The sequence below is a fragment of the Aethalodelphis obliquidens genome, unplaced genomic scaffold (assembly GCF_003676395.1).
Source record: "Aethalodelphis obliquidens isolate GAN/ISIS:26980383/991018 unplaced genomic scaffold, ASM367639v1 scaffold44, whole genome shotgun sequence".
Classification (NCBI taxonomy): domain Eukaryota; kingdom Metazoa; phylum Chordata; class Mammalia; order Artiodactyla; family Delphinidae; genus Aethalodelphis; species Aethalodelphis obliquidens.
Window position 1 is genome coordinate 9,041,985 of NW_020837988.1, and position 18,717 is coordinate 9,060,701.

The following is an 18,717-nucleotide window of genomic DNA, read 5'->3' on the forward strand; positions in this document are numbered from 1 at the left end:
TGATCTCACTTGCATTAAATTTAGCTCTTAAATTCCTCGTAGCATAAACAGCAAAGGAAATTAATAGGGTGTATAATTCTCTCTTGATATAAGGCATTCTAAAAAGAAAATTTTTCCTAATGGTTAATTCTAGAAGAAAATCATCACGTGCTATTTGGGCACTTCCCTTGGCAGGAGAGAGCTCAGTTGCCCAGGGTGGGTGGGGTTAAGGCCTCCGAGTCCACATGCCTGTTTGTCCTTCCATAGTGAGGGCAGCAGACTGGGGAAGGGACACAGGCAGCAACAAGGACAGGAGCTGACCACAGGGACTCACAGGCTGTCCCCAGAGGGCTTCACCGTGGTGTGGGTATGCATTTATCAAGAATTCCAACTTGAACAACTGAAACAGTTCTTAAAGAGTTTGTCTTTCAAGGCCAAGTTTGGGCTAACGGAAATAGTCACTTCCCCCAGAAGGCGCTGGCCAAACCAAGTCTGACAGTTCGTGCACCTGTGCAAAGGGCAAGGCCCGGCGCCCAGCACAGGGGCTCGGGGTCCCCTGTTCACTCGGCTCTTTGTTCCCTCTGGTCCCCTCAGGTGCTATCCCTGGAGGTCTGAGCATTGGGCCTCCAGCTAAGTCCTCCATCGACGACTCCTATGGCCGGTACGATTTAATCCAGAGCAGTGAGTCACCAGCCAGTCCTCCTGTAGCTGTTCCCCATAGCTGGTCACGTGCCAAATCTGACAGTGATAAAATCTCAAATGGCTCCAGCATCAACTGGCCCCCAGGTAAGAAAGAGTGTGCACGCTTCCCTGTGGCAGCCGATCAGCACACGCCAAGCCTATGGGAACGACTAGGCCCAGTAGAAGCCAGGGTCCAAGCTGAGAATCCTGGAAGCCTTAACCCCATAGCTTTGGCTTTTTCATTGGAAATCCATTCATCAGATAAATTGTGGGTGTGGTTGGCATCACAGGGTTTTCTGCAGCCCTCGGTTCAGTGGAAGGAGAGTGGGGAAGGGGCACTGTGTCCCGTCCGGTCAGAGCATGTCTGGGCTGTATCCTCCCGTCTGGACACCATCTTAGTGTTCAGCGTGGTGGCTATAATACTTAGTTTGTTCCGAAGGATTGATGATTTACTGAAGAAAGTCTAAAGTGTGCCTCTTAACTTAATTAGCAGATTATAAACACTTCCATAAGCTATCATGAAGCAACATGAAGGTGCTCTAATACTCATGTGTTGATTTTCATTTGTTTGGAATTTTCTAGAGTTCCATCCTGGAGTTCCCTGGAAAGGACTTCAGAATATAGATCCCGAGAATGACCCCGACGTCACTCCTGGAAGTGTCCCCACCGGGCCTACCATCAATACCACCATACAGGATGTCAACCGCTACCTCCTCAAGAGTGGAGGTGAGGGGGCGCCCCGCCCGTGTCCATGCAGTGGTCTCCGTGCAGGCGCTCCAGGGCAGCGGGAGGGTGTGGGTGGTGAGGCTGGGGCGTGCAAGCCACGTCCGATGGGAACCTTCTCTTGCCGTGTGATGCAACATGGTGCTTACGGGGAAATGGAAATTGATTTGGGTTCAGTGTCTCTGCTGGATTTATTAACACATCGTTTTTTATAAACATTGTGTCATCGAATAACAATATTAACCATCAGGCTTTTTAAGAAAAAGGTTTCCACTTGAAATTCTTTGAGCTAGAAGTGAACTTTTACTCATCCATGTCAGCCAATTTTTCCTTTCCTCAAAGAGTCTGGTAAAAAGCCTGAGATCTTTCCCCAGGACTTGCTTCCTGGCACAAGCTCCCGATGCTGTAAGGTCTGGCACACCCTCTTCAGACTTCAGGATCCAGTCAGAGCAAGTGATGAGCTGAGCTGCAAGGTTACAGAACATAAACAGAGATTTCAAATGCAGTGTCGAGAAGGGCAGTAACTTGCCTTTCCTTAAGGCCTGCAAATGAAGACGCTCTGTAAGTGCCGTTGCTGATGGAGTTTTATCCTCATAATTCTAATAATGGGAAAGAATAGCCAGCTTACCAGAGAGGCTCAGCACTAATAAGGCCACTCGCATATTTCCCAAAACATTAATTTAGGTTTCCTACCTAAATATGGCCTGTGGGGGAGAGGCCGTTCTTATCAATGGTTCTTTCAAGTGACAGGATTCTGCGTGCCTGTGGTTCGGGTAGAGAGGCGCCATAAACACAGATCACCTTCCCATTTAGTGCCGTGCATTCCTTGTGTCGCGAGGCGGCTGCATCTCAGAGCAGGGACATTGCAGGCCACCCCAAGGTCAGGGACGGATGAGTGGCACGGGGGACGAGAGGCTGTGGGACATGGAGCCTGTTTGAGGTGGTGGGGACCGGGGGGTGGCACAGCCAGAGGTGAGACTTGGCCGTCGCCCCTCGGCACCCTGCGTGTGGCCACAGGGTTGAGCCGGGCAGCCGGGTGGGTCAGCGTGTTCGAGGTTGTGGAGGGTGGGTGAGCCATGCCGATCAGGGCAGTAGAAGACCTTGGAAAGAGTCGAGGCTGCTCGGCACAGAGCAGAGCTTCCCAACTGGTGCCTGATGGTCAGCCCGTGGTCCCTGGCACCTGGGGCATTGTGGGCCACCTCCGCCTTCGCATGCGTGTGCCGTGATGCGACACAGGCGTCCTGGAGGGGCAGGGGAGTTCCGAGGGCAGAGCTGAGCAGATGAGACGAACGTCAGGGCAGAGGGAAGCTCAGCCTCAGAGATGTCGGCTGAAACGGGGCCTCAGCTGTAGGACAGAGAGAGCTCCCTGCAGCCTCACATGGCCCTGTGTCACCTTCTGGGGCTGGAGCCCTGGGACAGCGCCTCCTCCACCCCGTGACCAGGCCTCGCCCCGGAAAGCCCTGGCTCCCCCACCTCCTGGTTTGTTTATCTGAGAGAAGGGGCGGGATGAACGGATCTTTATGTAGAACTTATTTACAAAAGGCACCACAGCCGCAGGGCCAGAAGTAAACTGCAAAGGCCAGACCTCGCTGACCGCCCCTCTCCAGGGCCCACGTGCCGCACCCAACACTCGAGGGCCTTCAGGCGCCCCAGGGGCTGACCTCGCTCAGGGCCCAGCCACAAAAGCCTGTCGTATTTTTGAGTGACCAGCTTGATCTGAAATACAGAGAAGGGACTTCCCTGGTGGCACAGTTGTTAGGAATCCGCCTGCCAATGCAGGGGACATGGGTTCGAGCCCTGGTCCGGGAAGATCCCACATGCCGCGGAGCAGCTAAGCCCGTGTACCACAACTGCTGAGCCTGCGCTCTAGAGCCCGCGAGCCACAACTACTGAGCCCACGCGCCGCAACTACTGAAGCCCGCGCGCCTGGAGCCCGTGCTCCGCAACGAGAGAAACCACCGCAATGAGAAGCCCACGCACCACAATGAAGAGTAGCCCCTGCTCGCCACAGCTAGAGAAAGCCTGCGTGCAGCAACGAAGACCCAACGCAGCCAAAAATAAAATAAACAAATAAACAAATAAATAAAATACAGAGAAAAAAATGGAGAAAATGTGCCCTAGAAGGAAAAGAGTGAGAAATGCCACTGGCCTCTTGTTGTTGGCTTATTTATTTTACGTACTTTCATAATGGAATTTTTTTTTTTACTGAGTATACTAGGTGTTGGGTTTTTATTTGCATTTTTGTTTTTATTTATTGTCATTGGTGTTAAGTTCTGATTTGATATTAAAAATTTAAATTAGCCCAGTATTTGTTTGGATGTTATTTATAGTTTTAACCTTTATGAGGTGAATAGCAACCAGAATGGTAAAATGCAGCTGTGCCATCTCCTGACAAATTGATACGAAAAGGAAAATTAACCAGAATTTTATGGGACAGTTTCCACTATTAAACTAAAAATGTCAAAACTAGAACACTGTTAAAATCTAAGTATCCTACTGTTAATTATAAAAGAAATGCCACGTAGGGTTAAATAGTCTATAATTTGGGATCTTGGGTTGATTGCATTTTGTTGGTAGATGGAAGCAGAGGGTTCAGGAACTACGATTAGGTTGTCAGTAAAGCTGACGTCTTTTAAAATTGAAGACCTGCAGATTACAAATAAATTTTAATGTTCATCCGCTCTCATGCCATATTCTAAGGAGGTCAGTTACAGCAGAGCAGCTGTAAACAGCTGTGCAGGTTGTAGACCGCACAAGTCTGGGAGGTGCCACACGCCTGGTAGTCCCAGTGAAGGGTACTCCCGACGTTGTTCAGTGCCATCCCAGCTGGGGCCCTGCGTCAGGGGCCCGTGTCTTGTGAGATTCCGTTCACAGTAGTAAACCTGACAGCCAGACTGTTGTGTGCGCCTGTCCCCTCCCCCGGCCAGCTTCCACACTCTGGCCGAGTAACTTGCCAAGTCAGAAGAGCTCTGATCCATCCTGCTTTAACCCACAAGTCACCACGGCTTCATCCTCCCTCTTCCCTGGCTTCCTGCTTTCCTCAGAAAACGGATGGGGTGACATGGAAACAGCACCAGCAGGGGTGCTCCGGGGGCCACACCCCGTCAGCCCCCCTCCCAGGAGCAGGAACAGGGTCCTTAACAGAGGGAACCGCAGTTCTGGGGACACGATAGCTCACAGTGACACAGTTACTAGCACACATTTCTCCTCATTATTCCCGTATTCAAAAGAGAAATACGAATGGGGGAGATGGGATACGTGAGACCTTTCGAGTTAGGAAAAGCGCTGGTCTTTTTATGGCAAAATCTGTAACAGAAAGCTTGGGGTTTTGTTTACAGCTCTGTGGATCTCGTTGGAGGTGTGAAAAGGTGGAGTTGGCCCTGTGTTTTTATTTTTATCTTACTTGGAAGGGGAAACCCGTGGGATCCTTCCGAACTTGGACGTGTTGTTGTAAACACTCGGTGGTCGTTCTCTTCCCTCCTGCTGCCTGGTTTCCCGCACCCCGCCCCGGCCTCTCCCAGGGCCCCCGGCCCCCAGAGGCGGCGGTGTGCCCGTGTCTTCCTCTCCTCCCCATGGTCTTGGCCGCGTCACGCTCTCATTTTCCACCATTTGCTCAAACGGCAGCCTAGGAGGACATTGGTTCTTGGCTGTTAGGACTCTCAGGCCCAAGCTGAGCGGCTCACCCCGCAGGCCCGTGCTCACCTTTCTTAGTGCCGCGTTTGGTTCTGCAGGGTCCTCCCCACCGTCATCTCAGAGTGCCACACTGCCTTCCTCGAGTGCCTGGCCGCTCGCTGCCTCCGGCTACAGTCGCTCTCTCAGCAGCCTTGTGCCCGCTCCTAGTATTGCAGGTACGCACCTGGCCTCTCGACTTGCAGGTAGCCTTTTCTCTCTTTCCGCAAACAAAACGGATGGCCTGGCTTTTCCTGGTGGTCTGTCTGCTCCTCCCTGAGCTGGGAGGCCATGTGGTGTGATGGAGAGCGGGCCTGAGCTTTGCTGAGCAGCCGTGGGGCCTCGGGCACCACTGCTCCCACCCACCCCCCACCCCCGTGGAGTGGGAATGGTGACACCTCCTCCGTGGGCTGTCACGAAGATCCGGGGATTATGTAAACTCCCCAGGGCAGGATGTGACACAGCTGCTTTCCCCTCTCCTCCCTTCCCGCCGTAGCCATGAGACCAGGGGTATAGGAGGCTTAAGGACGTGAAGGCGGCCACCTCTGGGGACCTGCTGTTAACTTGCATTGGCCACCAGGGGCTAGGAGGCCACAGCAGCCCCGTGCTTCACTGCCGTCTCTGGGATCAGTGCAGGGCCTGGGTTGTTCCTCTCTCAGTGTAGACCTTACGAGTCTTTCAAGTTAGAAATTTCTTTTAGGCTGAGAGGAGAATTGAGAATTGTTTGTCATAGTAACTTCAAAGGAATTGTTATCTGGAAGTTTTAAGACAAGGATAGAGATAATGGACACACACACAAACAGAATGTGTACAGTACAGGTTTATAAAAAGAGGTGGAACTTAAGTAAAGAGGGTTTATTGTTTATACATTTCTTCAAATATGTTTCTGCATTCCACCAGCCTTTGTTTAAATCCATGTAAGAATGCTGTAGGAATTCCTTTTATACCAGTGCCTAGGGGAGAAAGTCGTTTTGATGTACTTTAGCGTCTTATTTAAAGAGAGAAAAAGAGCTGCTGGATTATGTCTATTCCTTCTAATGTTTATTCCCTCTGATGTTTACAAAGGGGATGCATTAGGCCTTTAGTGCTTCCCCATCATTTGGCTAAAGAGATGGGCAAACAAAACCGTCTTCCCATATCTCTGGCACTTTTTTATGGCGTTTTGTTTTTTCTGATCAGTGACGCCTTTGCTCAGATTAGCATTTGTTGTTGTGAAGCTGCAGTGGACCCTGGCCGCCAGGGTGGCAGAGGCGCTCCACACGGGGCTTGTGCCGGCCTGGGTGCTGCCCTGCTGCCCAAGGAGCATGGTGACAGTGACCACTCTGCCTGCTGTCCTCGCAGCGCTGGGCCGCTGAAGCAGGCGTGGCAGGTGCCCCGGGCACAGGAGGGGCTGGAGCTGGTGGTCATTACTGGTTTTGGTTTTTCTCCCCAAGAGCCTTAAAGCAGGCCAAGGTGCCAAGATGCCAGACTGCTCAGCCCTGGGCCACACCCGTTTCTATAGGCATGGGGAGCGAGTCTCAAAGCCGCAAAGATGCCGCTGGTCAGCGTGAGCTCAGGCCGGTTATGTCAGAGGGGGCGTTGCTTTGACAGGGGACTGACACCTAAAGAAATGGCGTAAAAAGCTCTTGGCCGTGAGTAGTTTGTTACGAGATCAGGTGTGTCCCAGCGGAATTTGTTAAGCTCAGCTTTAACACTGAGCTACAAAAACGCAGTTTTTCTGGGTGGCAAGCGCGCGTCTGGCACATTTAGCAAATTAAGTATCAGAAATACTGGCAAGATCTATACCGGACACCAGCAGACTGTGTCTCTGGGCAGAAATTCAAGAGAGAGGATGCCTGTGGTCCTCGTGTGGGAGCTTGACTTGGTGCTACATTCCGGTCACGCAGTCCTCTGGAGCCAGAGCGCCTGGTGTGATTCCCTAGGCGCTGCCGTGACTTTCCTTCTCTGTCTCAGGAATGCCTATGCTCCACTTCTCTGCCTTTCCAGGTAAACTGTCAGACATTAAATCGACGTGGTCCTCTGGCCCTGCCTCTCACACACAAGCCTCTCTGTCTCATGAACTGTGGAAGGTGCCCAGAAACACTACTGCACCCACAAGGCCACCTCCAGGGTTAACCAATCCCAAGCCTTCCTCCACCTGGGGAGCCAGTCCCCTCGGCTGGACCAGCTCCTACTCCTCGGGTACGCGTCCGTTCTCGTGTCCAAACGGGGTGGCTGGGACGGGGGTGTCCGTGCCTGCTCCGCTTGTCCTTTAGGGAAGATGCCTATCATTTTGTCCTGCAGCTCCTTTGTAAGGACTCCTGGACACTGGGAGGGCTTAGGAGGGGCCAAGTCGCCCTAGACCCTCGGGAATTATCTGGTCCCAGGCTCTGCTGCCTGTGTTTCAGCATCAGCCCTGGGTGCTCGCGCACACAGCTTTGTTCGGAGCCAGGAGGTCCCGGCGGGCGGTCTCGGCACCCACTGAGGGGCCGCACTGGGCCCTTGGAGAGGCCCGATCAACGAGCACGAGGGTCTCGCTTCCCAGTGTGAGCGCACCACCCCATCCTAAGTTGCAGTTCTGGAGGCTTCTCCCGGCCCCCTGCTGAACTGCGGGGACGAGCCGGGTGCACAGGGCATTTAAGAAGCTGAGAGTGAAGCCAGCCCTGCAAGTCTGCTTCATTTTTGTTAGCAAGTGGGATTTTAGAGCATTGATTATAAAGCTGTGGGGGAGGGGAGCAGAGGAGGAGACCAGAACTTCCAGGCAGTTCTCAAGTCTCTGCCACCACACCCGCCTCCCAGGGGTCTGCAGGGACTGTGACTCTGGGTTGGTTTCCGGGGGTTGGGAAAGGCTTGGAGCGCAGGTTCGGCCCGTGCTGCGTCCGTGTGGTGAGACGGGAGGGTATCGGGAAGAGCTGTCTGACTCACCGCAGCCTTGTTGACCGGGTTCTTCCCTGGGCACAGGTTCTGCCTGGAGTACTGACACCTCAGGAAGGACAAGCAGCTGGCTCGTTCTCCGCAACCTCACGCCCCAGGTACAGGCACCCGGTGGGGGCATCGCCAGGCCTGAGGGCCTTGTCGGTGACCCGAGGCCTCACTCATGGCCCAGAGGCAGCGCCGGCAGCATGGGTCATTTAACCATGTTGCTGGTGAATTGTTCACCTTTCCCTCTTCCGAGGCTGAAAGAGTGTCCCCTTAATAAACAGAATTGCTCACCTGCACCCGCTCCAGAACCATTTGGCCTGCGCTCACTTTTCCCAGGGTCGGGGGCCGCGAGGCTCTGTGTGATGTGCTCTGGAGAGAGGGGGTCGGAACCAAAGCAGGGTTTTCTCCTTCTTCTGTTAGCCCAACTCAGAAACTATAACTGAAATGTCCAAGATTTTAAATTACACAGTAAGTTACAAGGTGCAAAAGGTTAATATCATAATCATATAGTAAGCCCTTTCAAGGACAGACACCTTCCCAAGGTACCGTGCACCTGGATTTCATAAACGTGTAAGGACGCGTGTTACCGCCCCTCTGCTTCCTTAATCAGATCGATGGCTCCACCCTGCGGACGCTGTGCTTGCAGCACGGGCCTCTCATCACATTCCACCTGAACCTAACCCAAGGCAACGCCGTGGTCCGGTACAGCTCCAAGGAGGAAGCCGCCAAGGCCCAGAAGTCCCTGCACATGTATGTCCCTCCCCTGCCCTGCGCAGCCCTGGCTGCAGCCCGGTGGTGCGGGGGCTGGGCGTTGTGGGTGGGTCCTGGGGCCGCAGCCACAGAGCACCGCGGGCGGGCGGGCGGGAAGTCCAATGTGGTGTGGACAGGGTCGGCTGCCCCCGGGGCCTCTCTCCTCTGCTTGCACTCAGCTGCCCAGTCCTGTGTCCTCAAGTCTCTCAGCCTGAGTGTGTCTGCGTCCTGACTTCCTCTCCTTCTAAGGACACCAGTCTAAGTGAATTAGGGCCACCCCCCTGACCTCATATTACCTTAATTCCCTCTTTAAAGACCTCTTTCCAAATACAGGCACAGTGCAGTCTTGGGGCTTAGGGCTTCAACATACGAATTTGGGGGGGACACAATTCACCCCGTAATAGGTGTCTTGTGACGTGTCGGTTTCTTCTGCTGCTGAAGTGCCGTGGCTCGGCCTCCCCCGCACCCAGTAGGGAAATGGTCCCCCAAGAGAGCACATGTAGAGCCCAGTGATAGAAGATGCTCTGTCCATAGAAGATGTCTCCAGGCATACGACACATTCAGACCCACTGCTGGGCCTCGTAGTGGTCCCTGCAGCCAACTCCTCTCCCCTGATTAAAGGATGCTTTTGATAAGATGTGTGAGTAGACCCACTCAGCGACATCACTTGGGGTGTGGACCCTAGAAGTTAATCATTCCTATTTTTAGCCCAGGGTATAAAATTGCACTGACCCTAAATGATGCCCAAGTTTAATGGTCCATTCATGCACTTCCTTAAGAATGTGCTCTCTACACCGACACAACATGGCTGCTAGAAGTCTAAGGTGAGAAAAAAAGGTCATAATCTGGCCTTGGAAATAGCTATACTAAAACGTAAACTGCAGGACCATTTCTGGGTGGCCTGTGACATGAAGCCTCCAGCTGCCCTTTTCCCATTGGAAAAAAAAAGGAGGGAACGCCGACGAGGCGAACACAGGAAGACACACAGCTGCTCTGCTCACATGACCCCTGTTCTGCTTTTTTTGTTTGTTTGTTTTGAGTTTTTGTTCTGAGATGTAACTGACATACAACAGCGTGTCAGTTTATAGAGTGTAGTGTTGATTTGACACATTTATATATTGCAATGTGGTTACCACCGTGGGAGCTAACACCCACATCAGGGCACATGATTATTATTTCCTTTTTGTGGTGAGAACGTTTAAGATCTACTGTCTCAGCAACTTTGAAGTAAAGGATACAGAATTGCTAACTGTAGTCACCGCGCTGTACATGAGCTCCCCAGAACTCACTCATCTTCTAACTGGAAATTTGTACCCTGAGACCAACCTCTCCCCATTTCCCACCCACAGCCCCCGGTAACCACCATTCTACTCCCGAATGTTTCAACAAGTTTGGCTTTTTTAGATTCCGTATATGATTGATATCATGCAGTATTTATCTTTGACTTATCTCACTTAGCATAAGGCCCTCAGGATTAATCCATGTTGTTGCAGGATTTCCTTCTTTCTCATGGCTGAATAATATTCCAGTGTGTCTGTTTGTATCTGTGTGTGTGTGTGTGTGTGTGTGTGTGTGTAAACATCTTCTTTATCCACTGATTTGTTGACAATTAGGTTGTTTCCATATCTTGACTATTTAAGTAATGCTGCAGTAAACATGGGAGTTCAGATATCTATCTCTTCAATAGCCTATTTTCATTTCCTTTGGATATATACGCAGAAGTGGGCTTGCTGGATCGTATGGTTGTTCTAGTCTGAATTTTTTGAGGAACCTGTATACTTTTTCCACAGTGGCTAACCAATTTACGTTCCCACCAGCAGTGTAGGAGGATTTCCTTTTCTCCAGATCCTCACCAACACTTGTTATTTCTTGTCTTCTTAATGATAGCCGGTCTAACTAGTGTGAGGTGATGCCTCATTGTGGTTTTGACTTGCATTTCCCTGATAATTAGTGATGCTGAGCATCTTTCCATGTGTCTGTTGGCCATTTCTATGTCTTCTTTGGGAAGATGTCTATTCAGTTCCTTTGCCCATTTTTTAGTCAGATTGTTTGGGGTTTTTTTGTTATTGAGTTATATGAGTTCTCTATATATTTGAGTTACAGGATATTCTCTATATCAGATAGATGGTTTGCAAATACTTTTCCCATTTTATAGGTTGTGTTTTCGTTTTGTTGATGGTTTCCTTTGCTGTGCAGAAGCTTTTTAGTTTGATGTAGTCCCACTTGTTGATTTTTTTCTTTTGTTCCTTGTGCTTTTGCTGTCATATCCAAAATTTTGTTGCAAAGACCAGTGTCAAGGAGTTTTTTCCCTATGTTTGCTTCTAGGAGTTTTATGGTTTCAGGTCTTATGTTTAGTCTTTAGTCCATTTCAAGTTAATTTTTGTGAGTGATGTACGGTAGGGGTCCAGTTTCATTTTTTTGCATGTGGTCGTCCAGTTTTCCCAGCACCATTTATCGAAGGGACTGTCCTTTCCCCATTGAGTATCCTTGGTGCCCTTGTCAAATATTAGTTGACTGTATATGTGGGGATCTATTTCTGGACTCTCTATTCTGTTCCATTGGTCTATGTATCTGTTTTTATGCCAGTACCATACTGTTTTGATTGCTGTAGCTGTGTAGTGTTGTTTGAAATCAGGAAGTTTGATGCGTCCAGCTTTGTTCTTTCTCAGGATTGCTTTGGCTATTTGGGGTCTTTTGTGGTTCCATACACATTTTAGGATTGTTTATACATTTCTATGAAGAATGCCATTGGAATATGATAGGGATTGCATTGAATCTGTAGATGGCTTTAGGTTGTATGGATATTTTTAAAGTATTTTTAATTCTTTCAATCCATGAATACAGGATGGCTTTCCTTTTGTATCTTCTTCAATTTCTTTCATCAAAGTCTGGTAGTTTCCGTGGTGTAGATCTTTCACTTCCTTGGTTAAATTTATTCCTAAGTATTTTATTGTTTTTGATGCTATTGTGAATTGGATTTTTTCTTTATTTCTTTTTCAGATATTTCATTGTTAGTGTATAGAAAGAAATGCAACTGCTCTCTGGGTGTTGATTTTATATTCTGCAATTTTACTGAATTCTTTGATTACTTCCAACAGATGTTTGATGGAGTCTTTAGGGTTATCTCTATGTAAGATGATGTCATCTGCAAATAAATTTTACTTCTTCCCTTCCAGCTTGGATACTTTTTGTTTCTTTATCTTGCCTGATTGCTCTGGCTAAGACTTCCAATACTATATCACATAAAAGAGGTGAGAGTGAGCACCCTTGTCTCGCTCCTGACCTTAGAAGAAAAGCTTTCAACCTCTTACCATTGAAAATGATGTTAGCTTTGTGTATATGTATGGTTTTTATTATGTTGAGACCTGTTCTTTCTGTACCCTATTTGTTGAGGAGTCTTCATCATGAAAGGACATGGTGGGTTTTTTTTGTTTTTTTTTTTTGAAAGGACATGGTATTTTGTCAAATGCTATTTCTACTCCCGTTAAGATGATCACATGATTTTGATCTTCCATTCTGTTAATGTGGTGTATCCCATTTATTGGTTTACATATGTTGAACCATCACCCCTGCCTGAATCCCAGAGATAAGTCCCACTTAACCGGCGTGTACTTTGTTGAGAATCTTTACTTTTTTGAGAATTTTTACATCTATATTCATTTATATTGGTCTGTGGGTTTTTTGTTTGTTTTTTTTGTGTGTGTTTTTTGGGGTTTTGTTTCTTGTTTTTTGTTTTGTTTGTTTGTTTGTAGTGTCCTTATCTGGCTTTAGTGTCAGGATAATATTGGCCTTATAAAATGAGTTTGGGAGTGTTCCCTCCTCTTGAGTTTTTTGGAAAAGTTTGAGAAGATTTGATGTTAATTCCCCTTTAAGTGTTTGATAGAATTCATCATTGAAACCATCTGTGGTCCTGGGCTTTTCTGTATTGGGAGTAATCAGCTGATTATTGATTCAACCTCCTTTCTCATTATTGGTCCATTCAGATTTTCTGTTGATGATTCAATTTTGGTAAATCGTATGTTTCTAGAAATTTGAACATTTCTTCTAGATTATCCAGTTTGTTGGCACATCCTGTGTATTTCTGTGTTATCAGTTGTAATGTCTCCCTTTCATTTCTGATTTTATTTGTGTCTTCTTTTTTTCTTGGTTAGTCTAGCTAAAGGTTTGTCGATTCTGTGTATCTTTTCAAAAAACCAGCTCTTATTTTCGTTGCTGTCCTGCTCTTTTAGGTGTGTTCTGGGAAACACTACCATCTTGGCCGAGTTTGCTGGCGAAGAAGAAGTGAACCGTTTCTTAGCCCAAGGCCAAGCACTGCCGCCCACCTCCAGCTGGCAGCCCAGCGCTGGGACCAGCCAGACGCGGCTGGGCGCCTCGGGCAGCTCCCACGGCCTGGTGCGCAGCGACACTGGCCACTGGAACGCCCCGTGCCTGGCAGGCAAAGGGAGCAGCGACCTGCTGTGGGGCGGGGTCCCCCAGTACTCCAGCAGCCTGTGGGGCCCCCCCAGTAGCGACGATGGCAGGGTCATCGGAAGCCCCACCCCGCTGAACACTCTGCTTCCTGGCGACCTTCTCAGTGGGGAGTCCATCTAGCCCGGAGAGGCTGCGTGGGCACCGCAGTCATCAGCACTAGGAAGAAACGCTGACCCTTTCCAGTCCGGGCGTCGCTGAGGACCCCGCTTGACCCGAGCAGCCCGGCAGCCCTTTCAAGTACCTCTGTCCAGTACTGAAGACGAACCTTGGCCGCAGTCCTTGCGAACTGTTCCCAAGACAGTGCGGGCTGCGCTGGGTCAGTGTCATGTGTAATGACAGGATGCTTCTCACAGCTTTTTATTTTGTGTCGTCTTATGTTTGTATGGTGTGTTGTCATTTTGATTTTTTAAGTATAAAAGCTGCTTAGAATAGTTCTATCATGAAGGGCACTTTTCAGATTGTGGGCTGGAAAGGGTTATTTTATCAAGGGGGTGGGGAGGGGAGGGAGGGAGACGAGAAAGCCTATTTAAAACGAGCCTGTGACGATTATGCACATTACCAGAGGCGGACCCCGTAATCAGGGGGAGCTGGCGTCCATCACTGGGACACGGTCCTGGCGGCCCAGACCAGCGAGCCGAGCGGAAGGAGCGGTCTGCGATCTGTTCTCTGTTCCCACGGAGCCGCCTATGCACATTACCCTTGTTTCATTACTTTTTCATGTCATTTTTTTTAATCCCAAAAAATATTTTTTAAAAGTTAAAAAAAATAGACATATCAAACATGCAAATACTTGAATCCAGCAGGCCAATAATGAAATGTGAACACTTTCTAAGTCTAATTCTACACTTCCAGGTTGGCATCAGTACGCAGAAACAGGCTCTAGGAAAAATTTCTAAGTTCACAGCCTATGTGTGTGTGTGTTGAAACAGAAGCACGTGTGTGTGTGCGTGCGTGTGCGTGCGCACTTTCTGTGTGTGTTAAGTGTGTGAGGGATTTAACTGTGGGTTTTCCCTTTTATTCAGTATGTGCTTTTTTTTTTTTTTGGCGCATTGGTCAAACGTTTGTTATTATTAGCTTCTAACTTTGCACTGAGTGTCCCTGCCCTTCCTTTAGCTAATCCTATACATTAAAGAGAATTCATAGGACAGGGCCGGTGACAATTCATGTGTAAATGTTTACTCAAGGACTCTGTTATTGCGTTTAAAAATTACAGTGTATATCTCTGGAGAAATAATATGTATACCTACCTTTAGCAGCTTTTTATCGTGGACTAATGCAAGAAAATTATTACCAGAGTATTGCACCATTTTTCCATTTGGAATATAAAGTTAAAGAGAAAACAACTCTCGTTGAACTGTGGCCATAGATACTTGTAGAGGTGGATGGTTCCGCGGGAGGAACGGAGACAAGCACTTGGACGTGGGTTGTGACTGCTTTCGGAGGAGCCCGAGGCGCGGGCTCCCACCTGTTTACAGACCTTTTTTTCTCCTTCAGACTTTAAAATAAAAAAATTTTAAAAAGGAATTTAAAAAAAGAAAAGAAAAAAAAAAAAGACTTCCGTCGTAAAGAAACCTATTTTCAGAATGCAGATCCGCTACTTCAGAGCTCTGGGATTGAACAGTGTTGTTTTCCCCTCCGGCCACCGTCGTGGACTCTGTCGACTGTCCCCTTCGTCCAGGTGACGAGTTGTGGTCACTGTCTTGCACACGCGGATGCGCTCTCAGGAAAGCCAGGGTTCCCGAGGGGCAGCTCCACACCATTTCATGTATTTTGTAACCCAACTCCTAGCACTGAAGATGTTATTAAAAAACAAACAAAAAATAAAGAAAAAAAAGAAAAAAGAGGAAAAAAAAAACACAAAGAAGAAAGATACCTAATCTCTAACGTGTAGCAGTTACGTATGTACCAAATAATGGACTCAAAGGAAATAGATGTTCGAAGAGTGCTTTATATATTAAAAATTGCTTTATGTTTTAAAAATGATCAATGTTTTGATTGTTTTGCAAGAAAGAAAGACAATGGAGTAACATACCCTTGAGTATGTTTAAAAAAATATATGAACATGTGCTCCCTGCCTGCTTGATCAGGAAACTTGTGCATTACATTTTTTTTAATTAGCTTTTTAATGGTTTTATCAAAACAAAACAAACAAAAAAACAAAAAAAAAGAAAAGAAAAAAAAAGTTCCTGCAAAATTGCAGATCAACAAAAGCTGGTTTTATAGAGGATCATGAACTATGCACAAACTGGTTCGAGACTTTTTTCTCAAGTTCAGCAGTGTGTTTAGCTAAACAGACCTTCCTCAGAGTAAGTGCATCTCATTGCCATTACATGCGTTCTGTATATTTGATGTACACGTCCCTGCGTTATGTACACCAAATATACGTGCGCGCGTGCCCGTGTGCACCCAGACATACAGCTTCCCGTGCTGCATTTAGCATCGAGTTGTAGAAAACTGATATTTTTAAATTGAGGATGGAAGTAAAGATTCTCTCTGTTTTTGTTTTTTGTTGGGGTGGGTTTGGTTTTTTTCTTTGGACCTTTTATTTTGAATTAAAGATGTCTGTAACTCTGAGATTAAAAGACAAGTTTGTGGCTTTTAATGTTTTTCCTCATAGAATGTGATTGTTGAAGAAAATGCACCGAAAGTTGCTTTCAAAAGTACAACGCTTTGTTGAATCTTAATAAATTGCAATTTTTTTTCTTGGCTGTTCAAATAAATGTGTTTTTTATTTTTCAGAGGCGGATGTCATCCAAATTCACTTTGTATGTGTTGGGAGAGAGAGTTGTCCTACTGTGTGTAAGAAATTCCCTGTGTCGTCTTATGCCGTCCTCAGAGTTCACGTGTATAATCAGATACCCTCCAAGTTTTGGTTGCTTGACTTGTGATCTTATCATTTGTTTTGTGATTTTGCAGTCCACACTGAAATCTTATTACTAGTCTTCGAGAGGTGCAGTATAGCCTGGACCCACCCGCTCCGTGTGGGAACCGGTGTCATCTGGGGCAGCCGTGGGACGTGGCCCCAGCCGAGGACCATTGCTCGCTCTCACCCATGACCCAGTTTGGGCATAAGAAATAATTCGGAGAGAGGAGAGTAGTGAAAGTCTTTTGGGGCTTCCATGGTGACACGGTGGTTAAGAATCCTCCCGCCAGTGCAGGGGACACGGGTTCGAGCCTTGGTCCGGGAAGGTCCCACATGCCACGGAGCAACTAAGCCCGTGCGCCACAACTACTGAAGCCCGCACACCTAGAGCCCGTACAAGAGAAGCCACAACAATGAGAAGCCCGCTCACCACAACGAAGAGTAGCCCCCGCTCACTGCAACTAGAGAAAACCTGCGTGCAGCAAAAAAGACCCAACGCAGACAAAAATAAATAAATAAAAATTTTTTTTTTAAAAAAAAAGGTCTTTTGTTTTTCCTAGACACTCGTTTCGGTAAAGTAGCCTTAGCTAACTTTACAGAGCGTCTTGTACAAGCACAGTTGAAGTGACGGCACTGGGCAAAGCAGCAGCAGCCTTCTCCCCACGGGGTTCAGGCGGCAGTCAGAACACTCGGGTCTGGCTCTCAGGTCCACCCCTGGGTCACCTGCCATGACCTTAAGTAAGTTCAGCACCAGTGCTCCTGTCACGTCAGGATTGTAAAGACAGCCTCTTGAAAACCAGCCAGAATGTCCTTTGTGACCCCCGCTCAGAGACCAGCAGAGTGAGTGTCTTTTTCTCTCCACTCTTAGGTGCCTCGGCCACGTTTTATCGAGAAGATAGGACCCGGGTTGGCCCCCGCAGGCGAGACGGCGAGCTCCCGGCTCTGACTGGCCTCTTTAGAAAGCGGAGGAGGAAAGCGCAGAAGAGCCGTCATCCGGAGGAGAAGCGAAAGGCTAGAACGAAACTCATGGAACTCAGAATGTGGAGTGTGGAATGTACTTGACACCCTACCCTTGTACGCACCTGGAGGCACCGACCCTGCCGGAGCTGTGAGCAGCCCTTCTGCAAGTGTTCGTTCAGTGCCCGTGAGCCCAGCGTCGCTACAGGGAGCGAGCCGGCCCCATGCCTGCTCCTAGGAGAACAAGCCCAGTGCCTCCAGGTTGAGGCGGGCTTCATGGAGGAGGTGGCACTTTCCTCCCAGGCCCAGGGGAAGCAGGGAACAGGTGGGGAACACAGGGTAAGCCAACCGACGGCCTCACGGCCTGGAGTGGAGGTGGCTCCTGGTACCCACAGGTGAAAAGGAGGCTCGGTGTCTGGGATCAAGAGAAAACTCAAGGCTCAGAGCTGCACTTTTTAAAAAAATCATCGTGGCGATACCGTGGGAGAAGGCAAAGAAAGAAGGCAGGGTGCTCAGTGGGTAGAAGCTTGATGTGAGAAGGGACTGTTGAATGGAGAGGAGAGGCCAGGAGAGAGCCATCTTGGCCAGCACTGATTCTAACCGCATAAACGACAAGATCCGAGGAGCTGAGTTGCTGAGCACGCGTTCACTCAGGAAGGCATTTCGAGAAGATTCTTTGCAGGAATAGAACATATGGGGTGGATCAAGGAGAAACCATGTAAGAGTCGTGGTGGAAACATGTAGTTAACTTACTCGCTTTACACATCAGTTTTCACAGCTTAGCTTGTGTGGGACCGTCCCCTGAATGGCAGACCGTGTGGCAGGCCTGGCCCCGGAGGCTGGATCCCCAGTCATCGTGAAAACCAGAAGCACATTTCCAAATGCTCCCTAAGTGCGCAGAAGCCTCAGGCTTAAGTGACATTTCGCTGGTTCTCCACCCTGGCTGCGTGTTAGAATTATCCAGAAAGTTTTATAAATCCCAGTGCCAGGGCACATCTCAAGAGTTTTTACATCTCCCCAGTCGGTTCCACTGAGCAGCCAGGGCAGAGGCGGTGTCAGAGGGAGCCTGTCAGGCTGAGGCTGTCGGCCGCCTACCCACTGGAATAGCCATTTCCAAGAGTTCAGTGCGTCTCACTTGGCAGTCACAGCTAGCTTTTTGCTTTTTTTTTTTTTTTTTTTTTTTAAGCAAAACTGCTATGTGCCAGGCAGGGTGCTAAGCACTGTGTAGAACTGTCTGTTGTTTCAACAGCCCCATGAGGTGAGGACTGAGACTGGGAGAGGTTACAGAATGTGCCCGAGGCCATGAGCTGATGAGGGTCAAATCCAGGCCCATCTGACTCCACAGCCATCGCTCGCTGGGTCAGCCCCACACAGGATCCACCACGGAATATTCCAGCTGGAGGACCTTGAGGCCACGTGTGTATCAGAAACAGCTTCGACGGGCGACAGGTGTGCCTGTAAAGAGACCTGGCTGCAGCAGTAGCAGGGCTGGCGAGCCTGGAATTTGTACAGGGCCAGGCAGGGTGGTGCCGCAGCCCTGGGCAGAATTTCTTCTCCGGAAAACCTCAGCCTTGCTCTTGAGGACTTCCGACTGATTGGATGAGGCCCACACACGTCACTGGGGATAAAACCCTTAAAGCCAGCTGACTGGGTGCCGAGCACCTACAAGATGCCTTCACAGCAACACCTCAGGTGGCGCTTGAGTCGATAGCCGGGGCCACCAA

The 18,717-nt window shown here is 48.8% G+C and overlaps 1 protein-coding gene and 1 pseudogene across 11 annotated transcripts in view; both read left to right on the top strand.

The window, feature by feature from the left end:
- The window catches only part of TNRC6C (trinucleotide repeat containing adaptor 6C), an 83,420-nt gene extending 67,541 nt beyond the window's left edge, over nt 1–15,879 (top strand). For 6 of the 10 annotated variants that reach the window (XM_027080819.1, XM_027080820.1, XM_027080824.1 and 3 more), the window contains 7 exons: nt 574–765; nt 1,243–1,386; nt 5,115–5,231; nt 7,039–7,233; nt 7,993–8,063; nt 8,564–8,703; nt 12,933–15,879. In XM_027080819.1, the coding sequence (XP_026936620.1) occupies nt 574–765; nt 1,243–1,386; nt 5,115–5,231; nt 7,039–7,233; nt 7,993–8,063; nt 8,564–8,703; nt 12,933–13,293 (1,220 nt within the window). In that variant the 3' untranslated portion in view covers nt 13,294–15,879. Of the gene's footprint in view, nt 1–573; nt 766–1,242; nt 1,387–2,925; nt 3,210–5,114; nt 5,232–7,038; nt 7,234–7,992; nt 8,064–8,563; nt 8,704–12,932 lie in introns of those variants that run through there. The other 4 variants (XM_027080822.1, XM_027080823.1, XM_027080828.1 and 1 more) reach the window with 3 other exon arrangements.
- Nucleotides 13,928–15,911, top strand: LOC113606495 (uncharacterized; annotated as a pseudogene). The gene has a single exon (XR_003427579.1). The product of XR_003427579.1 is annotated as an uncharacterized LOC113606495 (transcript).
- Nucleotides 15,912–18,717: the final 2,806 nt, after the last annotated feature.